General features: G+C 40.4%; 1 protein-coding gene and 1 pseudogene across 2 annotated transcripts in view; one reads left to right on the top strand and one right to left on the bottom strand.

The window, feature by feature from the left end:
- The window catches only part of PHEX (phosphate regulating endopeptidase X-linked), a 197,016-nt gene that overhangs the window by 132,985 nt on the left and 50,185 nt on the right, over positions 1–13,846 (top strand). The window contains exon 14 of the mRNA XM_081221774.1: positions 6,662–6,765. Within this exon, the coding sequence (XP_081077900.1) occupies positions 6,662–6,765 (104 nt within the window). The remainder of the gene's footprint in view (positions 1–6,661; positions 6,766–13,846) is intronic.
- Positions 9,176–9,967, bottom strand: LOC308608844 (small ribosomal subunit protein eS19-like; annotated as a pseudogene). The gene is made up of 2 exons: positions 9,948–9,967; positions 9,176–9,703 (listed from the first exon to the last, which is right to left on the bottom strand). The product of its transcript is annotated as a small ribosomal subunit protein eS19-like (transcript).

Here is a 13,846-nt window from a genome sequence, read left to right as displayed (position 1 = left end):
TGAAGCCATTATATACCAAAATTTTTAAGTACTTTTGTGAAGAAATGGCTTTCACCCAACTCATTGCCGAAGCAGACACAATTACACCCAAGAGTTTCTAACAGCTTAAAAAAGACAGACAGTGAAAAAACTCCAAATACATGAAGTAAAAGTACATTCATGATCAGAAACCGATAGAGAAAATGAATAAAACCCAACCGGAAAATAGGTACAGGATGCTTGTTGTGACAGTAATAGTGTCACCGAGGTTAATAGCAAAAGGACTAAAGTGTTGCTGATACACACGGGGAGTGTGTTTTCAGTTTTGAGGAATATGTAGATAAGGACTACTGTTGGGCTTCTGAGAAATTTCTGGTAATACAAGCTCTGAGCATGACAGGCTGTTACAAATGAAAAACAGCTTACTTTATTGGATGCAAGTGAAGGTGTGATTCATCAGGTACAAACACAAAAGGAAAGAGGATAGAGATTGGGGAATGGATTAGATGAAGGTCAAGGGAAAGGCTGAAAACTCAAGTTGGGCTCTTATGGAGATAAGAGCAAATGGAAAAGAACTTAAGAGGCAGATACAAAGAATTAGAAAAAAAATTTTTTTTCTCTTAGGATGACAGGGTAAACTGAGATAACCAGCAAAATATTGCTGAACACAACAGTCTTTCTGTAGTCTTTGAAAAGAACAAGAAAAAGGATGTGCCCTTTATCTGAGCCCCCAGTAGCATGCAGGAAAGCCTATTAGTTAGCCTAAAAAGATAGGCATCAGTCCACGTTCAGACAAACCTTTTAAGGTGTACCTTCACTGCTCTTTGTTTGATGGAGACAGATGCAAGAGTGAGTTGATACCAATTTTGGGAAGATTTCTGTATCAGCCAGGAAAACCAAACCGCATCAGGTATTTCAAAGAGAGGAGATATAATACAGGAAATAGGTTGGGAGGCAAAAATCAGGAAGGCGAGGTAAAGCAGAGATTAATAACTTTTTTAGGAAGCAGTTACCACCCCTGTGTCTAGGGACACAAAAGGGAGGAGGTGGTGGTACCATTGCTTTCGAGAGCAGATGAGGAACTGCCACTCCAGAGCGGAGCTGGGGCTGTGGAACAGGGACTGACGATTCTTCCAGAGTCATTGTCAGAAGAAGAAAGAGGAGAGAGAGGGAATGAAAGAGAAAAAATACAGCATCCTTTCCCCTCCTGCCACCTGCTGATTTCCGCCAGTGCCTCCTATTGGCAGGAAGCCGACCGCAGTGGAGCCTGGGAAACATGGTTTTCAGATTCACAGCCTAGCATTATATTATAGAACGGAGTACAAGGGCGGGCATGTATGTGAGAGACAGTAGGTAAATACTTGACCCCATTAGGCACGTCACTCATTGCCAAAACCAATGGAAAATTGCAGTAGGAGCTAAAGTCGGAATCACACCTGGCCTCCATTTACTTAGGAGAACTGGATGTGGGTAATTTTTCAGAAAAGATCAATGTTTCTGGTGAGTGATACATACATCAACATAAATATGCACATGGAGATATGTAGATAATGTGTGAACCCACATAATATTCTTTGGGGCGGGTCTTGGTCTGCTCTTGCTCGTGGAACACTTGTGTGTTTATGTGTGTTTATGTTGTTTGTCCGCATAAATGACAGAGAGTGCTGCTGCCACTGTGCAAGAGTGAGGTGATAGTTAGGTGGAATGCTCCAGAAAAACAGGGTGTTAAAATACTGAAATAATTCTGTACTACTTGGTAAAAACAAAATGAAACATTGCCGCCAGTTCTCTCAAGTGATCTCTGGCCCCCCATGACCATGGAGAGCAAGAGTGGGCACTGGAGGGAGGTGCACTGATGCCCACCGGCCTTCTAGCCAGTCCTCCGTAACTCCCGCACACGAAGGTGGGACACGAAGTCCCATCTTCATGTTCCACTGGCCGCAGCAGACCAAGACCTCCGCTTACCCCCGGTGGTGGCAGCAGGGCACCTGGTCTCATCTGGTTCCTGGTTGGTGCCAGTTGGTACTCCCTCAGAGTCACCCTTATGTGAATGCCTGGGGGAGCTGTGTCTTCCACAGTGTTCTGTATACTTAGGTTGTTAAACAGTTTGAACACCACTCCGTATGTAGGTGTGTATATATGTATACATACATACTACTTACGGCGAAGCCATCTAAACACAGCAATCTTGTGTATTACTTTGCTATTTATATATTTATTTTATTTAAATACTTTTTTTGTTTTAATTTTTGGCTGCGTTGGGTCTTCGCCGCCGCGCGCGGGGCCCCTCCAGTTGTAGCCAGCGACTGTTCGTTGAGGTGCGCTGGCCTCTCGCCGTGGCAGTGTCACTTGTTGCAGAGCACGAGCTCCAGGCGAGCGGCCCTCAGTAGCTGTGGCTCACGGGCTCTAGAGCGCAGGCTCAGTAGTTGTGGTGCATGGGCTCAGCTCCTCTGCGCGTGAGGATCTCCGCACGTGAGATCCTCCTGGACCAGGCCCGGAACGCCCCCCTCCCCCGCACTGGCAGGCAGACTCCCAACCACTGCGCCACCAGGGAACTCCGACTTTGCTATTTAAATAAGGGAAAACATAATTCTAAAGTCTGGATTACATTAAGTATTCAGAGTTCTTTGGGTGCCTAAAATAAAATCTTTCTTAGAGGTATTTGGATATATCGCTGAGTATGTTTAAGTGGATTTAGCTTAAAAAGTGTGCTAGAATCTATACTTCCTATTGGCTTATGTAGTATCTTATCAACTTGTATTTACTGGTCCTACAGAGAAGCTGAACACATTTCCTTGTTCTGCCCTTATTATGTGTTCCTCACCTTTGGGGAGGGTAATAGCTTTATTCTTCCATTTAGTCTGTTGCGTTTGTGCTAGGCATCTAGGATAGGATTTCCACAAAGAGAAAGTCAGATTCCCCTAAATTTTATGATCTGGACAGCTATTCTTAGGAAATGACATGGGAGCCCCAATTAATTCCCCAAAGGTCACTCAATTGAAAAGTCAGGAGGCGGAGTTGATTGAAAGTCATTATCAACTTGACCTAGATTTTCACCAGTAACTGAAAGGACAAGAGACTTTTGAGCCAATTATTGTCGCTTTCACAGTTTAAACATTTTTTTTTGAAGATTACAAGTGGTTCTAAAATATTCATGCACATTCATTCTTGTTGCTATCTCTACAACAAGCAGAACTTTCCCAATGGTTGCTAGGTTTCATAGTTTTTTCTCACTCAAGGCCCTATTGAAATATTTGAAATTATCAAAGTATTATCACATGGTGGAAAATTTGAAAAAGAGAGAAAAGGAATGAAAAAGTCCCTGAATGTTGGTACTTGAACATAATAGTATGTACTTCTGTTTTAGTGTATAATTTTATCTTTCTATTTTTGTATAGCTGTAATTGATGCTCATATATAATTTTGTATACTGACCTTTACAGTTAACATATTGTTTTGTCCTTGTCCTCCATAGCCTTCATTACCATTATTTTAACAGCTGTCTGATATTAAGTAAACTGTACCTTGATTTATTTAATCACTGCTTCTCCTCCCACTCGTAATTCTTACCTTCTCCTCCTCCTTCCTTGCACTCTCTTTGTTGAATCACCAGTTTTCTTATTAGGACCAATGAAAATAACACTGAAGTAGGAGCCTAATGATTTGGACTGTGTGACTTGGCCAGGTTCCATAATCTCTCCATCGTTGTTTCCCATCTGTCATATGGGAATAACAGCGGTTGGCCCTTCCTTACTCCCAAACACTTAACCTGTCTTACAGGAAAAAGTAAAAATTGTCCCCTGTTACCTGTGATGTCCCTTAAATAAATGAAATAGATTAACTGAACCAGGCTAAGAAATAGAAAATATGCTCAGTTTAATAATTAAAACAATTTAAAATTTATCCTTCTAAACATAGGTAAGATGTTGGCAAATTTGTAATCACTTGCCTCTGAGTTTTGCTCCCCATGACCATTTTCATGGCTATGGTAGGACCATATTTATGTAAAGTATTTTTAGACTTGGAACTCTTCTTCTTTAGGAAATTTTTGGGTGGTTTTCCATTTAATGTCTGTAGAACAACCCGAATGTCAAGTTTTTGTTTTCGAATGGAACAGGAAAGCACCACTATTAGCAGACTCTTCTGAAAGTAACAACTGACCCCATTGATAGTACAAAAAAAGTTAATATTTTTTTAACATCTTTTTTGGAGTATAATTGCTTTACAACGGAGTGTTAGTCTCTGCTGTATAACAAAGTGAATCAGCTATACGTATACAGATATCCCCATATCTCCTCCCTCTTGCATCTCCCTCCCACCCTCCCTATCCCACCCCTCTAGGTGGTCACAAAGCACCGAGCTGATCTCCCTGTGCTATGCGGCTGCTTCCCACTAGCTATCTATTTTACGTTTGGTAGTGTATATATGTCCATGTCACTCTCTCACTTCGTCCCAGCTTACACTTAAACCTCCCTGTGTCCTCAAGTCCATTCTCCACGTCTGCGTCTAAAAAAAAGTTAATATTTTTGAAGGGAATTCCTTTGGGAGAATTTTCCGGGGCACGCTCTGAACCCAAGAACGTATCTGAATTTTCTGTCAGTTACAATCATATTCTGAAAGTTCTGGCAGAGCTGTCTTCGGAACAAAAGCTGAAAAAAGGTTGCACACTGGACACATCTTTAAACTGTGTGATCCGGGAACGCATTAGAATCGCTAGTTAGGGTTGCTTCTTAAAACAAGGAGCTTACTCTGTTTCTTCTGAGGCTGAGTATAAACATCTATCTAAAATACAATCGATTGTAAGATTTCTTTTTATTGTGGAGCATGTCAAACATCAGAAAAGTATGTAAAATCGTATTTTGAACACCTCTAGCTTTAACAAATATTAAACATATTGCCATATTAGCTGTATGCATGTACACACACATTTTAAATGAATAAAGCAGTTACATTGGAAATTCTTTGTGTAGTCCTCCTTGACCTAATGTCCTTCTTCCCTGCCTATCTCCTTCCCTAGATACGCTCTCCTGAATTCAGTGTTTCTCATTCCCATGCATTTCTTTATGCTTCTGCTGCATAGGTATGTGCCCATAAACAGCATGTAGTATTGTTTTATAAGTTTTAAAATTTTAAATTCTCTGATACATACAACTTGTCTTATTTACTCAGCATTGCTTTTGAGATTATTTCATGTTCACACATACAGACCATTTGTTTAGACTTCTGTGTGGTTTTCCATTATGTGATTATATCACGATTTATTCATCAGCCACCTCCCCTAAGAGGAGTGAGGGAGGGACAGTTTGAAGTCTTATCTCTGTAACTTGTTGGCCAGGTAGAACACCAAAGATGCCAGGAATTGATACCTTCATTCCTGCCTTTCTTTCTGTGCCATTAGTTATTTTATTCTTTTCTTTATATTTTGGCCTGGTCCCCTGGAAAGATTGCTAAGATGAGTCATTAACAGAAGTTACTCTGCAGACAAAATGAGTACCCATGATATGTTAGGGAAGAGATAAACCTGAGCTAGACACTGGCCAACGAATAGGCTGCTGTCAAGTCTGTAACTGTCAGGTTGTGTATATTCATTCATATCTGTAATGTGATGCCTGTGGGTCTCATATACCTTCATTTGCCATATTTTAATTTTTGCTTTTAAAAGAGTATCATAGCTTAAATTTACAAAAATATTACAGCTAATAAGAATATGATTGCTCTTGGTTATTTGCTTATTCAAATGTGTATTTTTCTTATTTTATTTGCCACAGTAGTATATTTTAAAACCAGAGCATTAGGGATCACTACAAACCACTGCTTTTACTGTTACATGGATATTATTTACAATATTTAGGTTAAGTACTGCTACTTTTGTAGATAGAGTGCCTATAGAATTAAAACTGTCTGCCATTCTCCTTCCAAAAAAAAGAAAAGGAACTCAAGAATCAATTATGTCTTTCTCCCTATTTTAATAGGCAACATTGTTGTGAGCCATCAACTTCCTTTTTGTCCACGCGAGCTATAATCTATGCTTTGCCTCTGTAATTTCATGAATCTTCAGTGACCAGAGCATTTTTTGACCGTTGATAGATAATTTCAATTAATGATCAAACTATTCTACTGACTCCATTGTGCTTAGGGTAGAAAATAAGTCTGAATCACTTTCATTTTTTTTTCCTTCATGAACAAATACTGATGACAGTAAATTAGATTTTAACATTTGACTAAATCATCATCTGTGAACTAAACGAGGTTTCAGCTGAATAAACTGAATGTTATTAGAAGAACCTATGTGACAAATAAATAAAGTACACGTTTTTAGAAAAGATCAAGGACTCATGTGGGCGAAGAAATTTCAAACCTAAGATAATATGTTCTGTAAAGGCTAAGGTAGATTTTTCAGTTATAAAGCAAATGAAATGCATTGTAAATTACCGCAGCTTCTCGTTTTTTACTGTCATCCAGAAATGACCATATTGATTTTTAGGCTTTTGATTTTAAAAGAAAATCACTGAGATTAAATTTCATGGCTTTGTGAAGACTGGGTTAACTGGTGATGGCTGAGAGATGATGTGAGGAGTGCAGCGTCTCCGCTGCACGCTCATTTGTGCGCTGAAGTCTTTTTTTTCAGAGCCATCTTTTATCTGCACTTAGAACAGTGATGGTTGTGGTTTGTTTTATTCAGATCAAGTTTTCAGAATCTGACTACTTCGGCAACGTCCTGCAAACCCGAAAGTATTTAGCACAGACTGATTTCTTCTGGCTGAGAAAAGCTGTTCCAAAAACAGAGTGAGTAAGAAAAATTAAAAAAAGAAAGAAAGAAAGAAAAAAAAGTGAAATAGATAAATATGTTGGTGGGAAGTGGAGTTTCTTTAGATCAAACTTTGTAATTCCCGTCAAGTCAGAGTAGCTGGCTTGCCAGTTATTTTTGTTTGGCAACATTTGTGTTATGTTTTGGCAACTCTTATTTCTGATATTATATGAATCAGTTGTTCAATCTAATTATGACTACCCTACTCCTAGCATCAACACATATAAAAAGAAGGCTTATTAAGATGCAAATGTTCAAATCATTTCTAGATCATGTTATGAATATATATATAAGCAAATTTCTCTAGAATTTCACACTCAGGCAGAAACTTTTGAATATCTTAAAAACCAAATATTTAAAAAGTAAAGTATGATTACAAATGTAGAAGTAATTGTATACGGGCATACCTCATTTTATTGCACTTGGCTGTATTGAACTTTGCAGACAGTGCGTTTTTTACAAATTGAAGGTTTGTGGCAACACTGTGTTGTCAGATGATGGTTAGCATTTTTTAGAGATAAAGTATTTTAAAATTAAGGTATATACATTTTTTTAGATATAATGCCATTGCACACTTAACAGACTACCATATAGTATAAAGATAACTTTTATATGCCTGGGAGACCAAACAATTTGTGATATTTGCTTTATTATGGTGGTCTGGAACTGAACCTACAATCTCCGAGGTAGGCCTGTGATTATGAAGTAACTATAGGATCTTTGTTGAGGTAATGCGTGTCAAAGAACTGATAGCTCTGTTATTTTCCTTCAGTAGCAGTTATGATTTGTATCCCTCTTCTCAGCAAGCGGTAGGAACTTTTCCTACAGGTAGGGAAGTTTCACTAGGAACTATTGGGGTCAGGGCCAGTCATGATTTTCTTCCCTAGCAAAGTGTGAATGATGATGATGATAGCAACTAAAAAGTATGATGTGTTTATAATGTTCCAGGAAGTGACTTACATATTTTAATTCATTTTATCCTCTAGTCAATTCTGTGAGGTGTAGGTACTATTTATTACCCCCATTTTACAAAATGAACAAGAGGCTTACAACTGAGAAATTCTTCAGCTCAGGTTTAGATTACTTTCTGTTCTGCCTGCTGGTATTACTCTGCTCTGCTATGACCCAATTCTCCAAGGTTGTTTTCTCTCTCTTCTCCGGATTGGATTGTTTCTATTGATCCATCTTCAGATTCACCAGTTCTTTCTTCTGTATTCTCAAATTTGCTGGTGACTCATCAATACAATTTTCATTTTGATTATTGCACTTTTCAACTCCTGAAGTTCCATTTGTTTTTTTTTAATAGTTTCTACTTCTTTGTTACGACTCTGTTGTCATTGTCATCATATTTTCCATTAATTGTTTGAATACAGTTTATTTTAATTCTTTGAACTAATTTACAGTTGCTGCTTTCAAGTCTTTGTCTGTTAAATCCAACATATGGGTTCACTCAGAGTCACTTTTTATTGATTGCTTTTCTTTACACTTTTTCTTCCAGCATCATTTTTTGTCGTTGTTGAAAATGACATTTAGGATAATGTATTGTAGCAACTGTGGATTCTGATTTATTTTTCTGAGGCTTTTTTAAAAGTAACTTTCCTGGACTAACACTGTAGAATCTGTCCCTGCTATAGTATGTGGCCATAGATGTCTCTACTCATTTTTTAAATTCTCATTTTTATTTTTTAGCCTCACTTCATGGAGGTTGTCCCTGAGTCTGCATAGCTTAGTCGTCAGCCATGGATCAGGGCAGAGCTTGTGCTCAGACCCTTTGAACCTGTAGGGCTTCTGCCCTCTGCCAGTTGATCTGCGTGGGGCTTGGGTGTGCATTCAAAGTCACCAGCCCTTCCCAGTCACCCTTGGAGTTTACTTTCTACTGGGCTCTCTTGGGTCTCCCCTGTACACATGCCTAGTTTCCCAGTCAGCCAGGGATGTATGGAGAGCTGATCTCACCCTTCTATGACTCTTTCAGTTCCACTGTCTCCCTTTTAAATTTCTGGCTGATCTGTCACTTTCCCCAGTGGGAACTGTAACTTCAGGCTCACAAAGCTGTGGGTTTTCCTCGTTTGTTTTCTACCAGGTTTATCACTTTCAGCTGGCATAGTTGCAAGTTTTTACCCCCACCCCAAGTGAGTTCACCCCCTTTGGCAGCAAAGCTGCTGGTTTTCCAGCCAGCCCTATCCTAATAAAATAAGTTCTTGCTGATTGAGCTGAGAGGGATGCTAGTAGTCCCAGGCAAGAAGGCCATAGACTCCTGTTCTACTTCCTCTTAAGTTGTAGCAGTTTTTCAAAATTAAACATTTTTCAATGTGTTGTTTGCCTTTGATCAATTCCCAGGGCCCTAAAATGGTTGTTTGTTGACAGTTTTGTCCATTTTTATACTTTTTTTTTTTTTTTTTTTTTTACAAATGAGGCAATTTATTAACCCAGCATCTTTTGTTCTAATGCTTCTTGTTGGCAGCTGCCACCTGTCCAGCGATTCTGCCCAGATCTCTCTGTCCCTGAGGTATCAGTTTGTGGCCCCCATCTTGGTCCTTTTCCACCATTCTCAGCCCCTCCAGGGCTTGGAGGACCCGACGGGCCACTCTCTTGGAGCCTCTGCTGAAGTGGCTGGGCATGACACCATTTCTCTGACGCCCCGCATAGATCTTGGTCATGGATCCAACCCCAGCGCCGCCCTGGAGGTACAGGTGCTGTGCAGGCAGCTCGTGTGTAGAATCAGTTCTCATCATAGGGAGCGAGCTCTTTGTGCTTGGCCGGCTTGACAGTGTCCACCCATTCAGGGACTTGCAGCTCCCGGACTTTCTGAGGAAGGCTGCCAGAGCTCTGACAAACTCCTGCTGGTTCACGTCTTTTACAGTAACTCCAGGCGTCGTGTGGCCTCCAAGCTGCCAGCCAGGGGAAAGGTATACTTGGCTTTTGTGGAAAGAATTTGTGACCTTTTCATAGTGTCATAGCTGGAAGCCTGACTTCCATGGCCCCTTTTTTTTTTCATGGCCCACGTTTTAAGCTTGTCTGATATTCTGGTCTCCAGATCTTTGGCTGGCTCTTTTAATGCTCTATGGGTCTCTCGTTACTCCCTCTTCCAACTCCCTCCTCTGTTCTGGCCTCTAGAAAAACTCTAGGCCCTTTACCCTCCCTTGGCTTAAGCTGTGATTACCGCCTCTCCCTCTTAGCCATGGGTCCCATCTAGCCATCCTGCTCTCTGCCCTTCAAATCTTCTTACACTATGCGCCTACAGAGTAAGTTAAAAGTGTTTGACCTTCAGGAGTAGGCCTAAAGCTGAGCCATTCCCCTGGGCTATCCGTGACTCCCCTCCAAGGCACAAAGGAAGAGAGCAGAAGGCTTTCGGACTTCTTTGGAAAAATGACAGAGAGCTGACGTGAAGCCACCGGCTCCACTGTCCTTGATGTTCTCCTCTCGTCACGGTATCTCTCAGTCCATCTCGCCTGTTTCATTCCCACCCTAAATTACTCAATAGAAATTTTAGATTTAGGGTTCTAAAACCAGTTTCTCAAATCTCACGACTTCAAATAGTTTCCAGTATCTCAGTGAGCATCTACATGTAATATGTAAATCATCCTGCCCTTTCAGGTCTACTTCAGATAAGTTCAAACTCTTGTCTTTGCAACTTGTGAAAAGTTAAAACTTCGCACCAGTATTTTTGTGAACTTTCAGGGTCTTCTCAGGGCTTCTTCTATATTGGAGACACTGCCAAGTTAATTCTTTAATTTCAGAATGTCATTATTCATTTGGGTGTATAGCAAGGCCTGGGTTGCTAATTGAAAAGCTCCTAAATGTGTCATTTTTAACATCATCCTAAAATACTGATGGGCTGTAGGATTCTAATGGCCTTGACTATTTCTAATATTTATGCCTTGGAAAAGTGCTGGCTGACTGTGGGCTTAAGCAAACTGTGTGACTTGTGTCTTTTTCTTCTCTGTCAATGAAAACAAATACCTCTTTCACAAGGACGTTAAATTGGTTAATATTTCTGGAAGAGTTCTCCTAGAATGAAAATCAGTGCAGTGCTAGTAATTCCTCAGACCGTATGTCTATATCAGGGAAAACAGTGTTAGGAAATTTAAGATTCTCTTTGCATGGTAAAGTGATGTGACACTCATTTTTTAGAAGAGATTTCAGGTGGGTCCTTTTTCAGGCACTGTGGGGAATTTTAGCTTTATGATACCCATCGACTTTAATTGACATCTTTTAGGTCTGAAAATTCATGAGTTAATCGAATGAGGATGATTCTGGAGTAGCTCCACTACACTAGTTCTCTTTGAACAGCACATCCTGGTTATATTTCCATAAAGCCCTGAAATAACATTTTGCTTCTTTGTGGGTATAGGAGATAAACACCCTTTATGTTTCATTCTCATGGAATCCATTTTAGCTGCACTAATGTGCATTAAGAAGTTTCTAACACGATGGGAAATGTCAGCAAGAATGAAATTAATTGGGTAGTCATCCCTGAAGGTACATATTTAGGGGTTGGTTCTCAGAATTGTCACTTCATCAGCTTGCTTAAAAATAGAGGATTTACTTCACTGCTCAGCCTGAGTCAAAAGTAATTTCTTTCCCTCAGGATCCTCTTTCTTTGACAGAAATGATTTTAAGCCAGCCTCCCTATTAACTCACTCTCATTCTACTGTGACCAAACATGTCTGGATTTTTTTCTCTATCTTCTGAAAAATATGTAAAAATACATCAAATGTCTATACAAATTATAGTCCTGCCCAGAATTATCTACAGCATGGAATGGGATGGATACAATCTATAGGATATGTGAAATAAATCAATAAATACTCTATGGTTTTTCCATTCCATATTCCCTAGACTATCTTTAAGAGTTAATAGGTAAAATGTAAAACTTTAGCCTGATGTATATCTATTTTATATGGTCCAAAGAAATCAGGGTATCAGTGTCTTTTGCTTTAGATTGCATTTCATCATCACACTCTTTTTATGTATCCATTGTCCAGTATAATTTCATCTCCGTATATATATATATATTTTTTTTTTTCGGTACGCGGGCCTCTCACTGTTGTGGCCTCTCCCGTTGCGGAGCACAGGCTCCAGACGTGCAGGCTCAGCGGCCATGGCTCATGGGCCCAGCCGCTCCGCGGCATGTGGGATCTTCCCGGACCAGGGCACGAACCCGTGTCCCCTGCATTGGCAGGAGGACTCTCAACCACTGCGCCACCACGGAAGCCCAATCTCCATATATTTTTGAAATTTACACGAGACCTCTTCCTACCTTATCTACTAAATCCTTTCCCAAACACAGACTGCAGGAACACCCTAAAGACATAATAAAAAGAATTTAAAGCACTTGAATGACACTGTTTATCTAAGTAGATGTATACATAGCAATACATTCATTTAAATAGATTAAATGAATTTTTGCTCAGCATATACCACTTGGGCAATAGTCTTAGCCCATAAGGAACTTAAAATCTTGTTGGGAGGTAAGTTGTGCAAACTCATATGCCTCCACGGCCCAATCAGGTAACAGATGTTGACCTAGACAAGTGTAAATGATAGGGAGTGGTGGAGACCATGGAGAACTAGTGATTGTATGCCTCATTTAAAGGAATTCCAGTTCGGTACTTTTAAAAGCCATTGTGTTGGGCAAATAAAACATTTTTCTGGGAAAATTCAACCCATTGGGTAGGACTTAATCTGTGGACAGCCAGCTTTTCAGTGTTTCAGTTATCTCTTGCTGTAATGAGCTGTGTAATAATGAACCACCCCCAAAGTTAGAGGATTAAAGCAACAGTAATTATTCATTTTTCTCTCATGGTTCTGGTGGTTCTTGCTCATGGTGTTGCATGTAGTTGCAGTCAGATAGTGGCTGGGACTGGAGTCACATGGGAGGCCTCCTCTCCTAGTCTAGTGGTTGGTGCTGGCTGCTGCCTGGAAGGCCTACTATGGCCTCTCCATGTGTACTGGGCTTCTTTATGGCATGCTGATTGAGCCAGAAACTTTGAAGAGCAAGTTTCCTGAAAAAGAAGGAGGGAGGGTGTACATGTGTTTACCCAGGGGGAGCTTGTATTGCCTTTAATTGCCTAGCATTGGAAGTCACGTGGTGTCATTTCCACTGCATTTTATGCTTTAGAAGTGAGTCACCAAGACTAGCCCATAATCAAGGGGAGAGGAATTTAGAGTCCACTTCTTAATGGGAGGAGTGTAAAAAAAATTACAAACACGTATTAAAACTAACACAGGTAGGCTTAGCTTAGAGAATAGTAAAACTAAATATATAATAAACTCAGATATAATCAGGGAGATGTACAAGATATTTAATGGCTGGCTTGGTGTGGGAACTGTCCAATCAGAAGAAATAATAGCATCCACGAGTGGTAGGCTCTGTTAGTGCAGCTACTTAATATCAGCTCTGGGTATAATCAGGGCTCCAAACGTGTCCTAGAGCCAGCAGGAGCTCTGAGAAGTCAGGAAAGGTGAGATCATGCATCTTGTATAAGATGTTTTAGGAATTCTTGCTGAAGCTTCAGAGGCCCCATCAGGCTCCATCTGGTTGTTTGATTTCTTTGTTTTGTCTGCCTTTGTCCGTCAGAAGTTAGAAACATTGTTCCTACATGGCTCTTAGCCTAATGTTTTGAAAGTTTATTCTTTGCTAAAGGGAGGGGAGTTGGGAGGGATGGGAAGAGAAGAGATGAGCTCTAGGAACACACATCATCTTTGGTACATATTGTGGTTCAGTCCAATGTCATTTAGAAGCCATGTTGAGAGGCACCTGGATTCTCCCCTCTTGACCCAGAGAGCAGACATAACAAATGCTGGGTTCTTTGTGTGTTAGTTTTCCGTTGCTGCTGTAATGAATCACCACAGCCTTATTGGCAGCTCAGAGCAACACGAATGTATTCCTTCACGGTTCTGTAGGTCAGAAATGTGGGATGGCTTGGCTGGGCTCTCAGCTGCGGTTTTCAGAAGGCTGAAGTCAAGGTGACAGCTGGCTGGGCTCTTAGCAGGGGCCTCTGGGAAGAATCCTCTTCGATTCTCATCGTAGAACTGAGGTTCCTACTTCTTTGCTGG

Source organism: Mesoplodon bidens, assembly GCF_964165515.1.
Source record: "Mesoplodon bidens genome assembly, chromosome: X".
Taxonomy (NCBI): Eukaryota; Metazoa; Chordata; class Mammalia; order Artiodactyla; family Ziphiidae; genus Mesoplodon; species Mesoplodon bidens.
The sequence above is the reverse complement of the archived record's forward strand: the minus strand, read 5'-3'. Positions and strand labels throughout refer to the sequence as shown.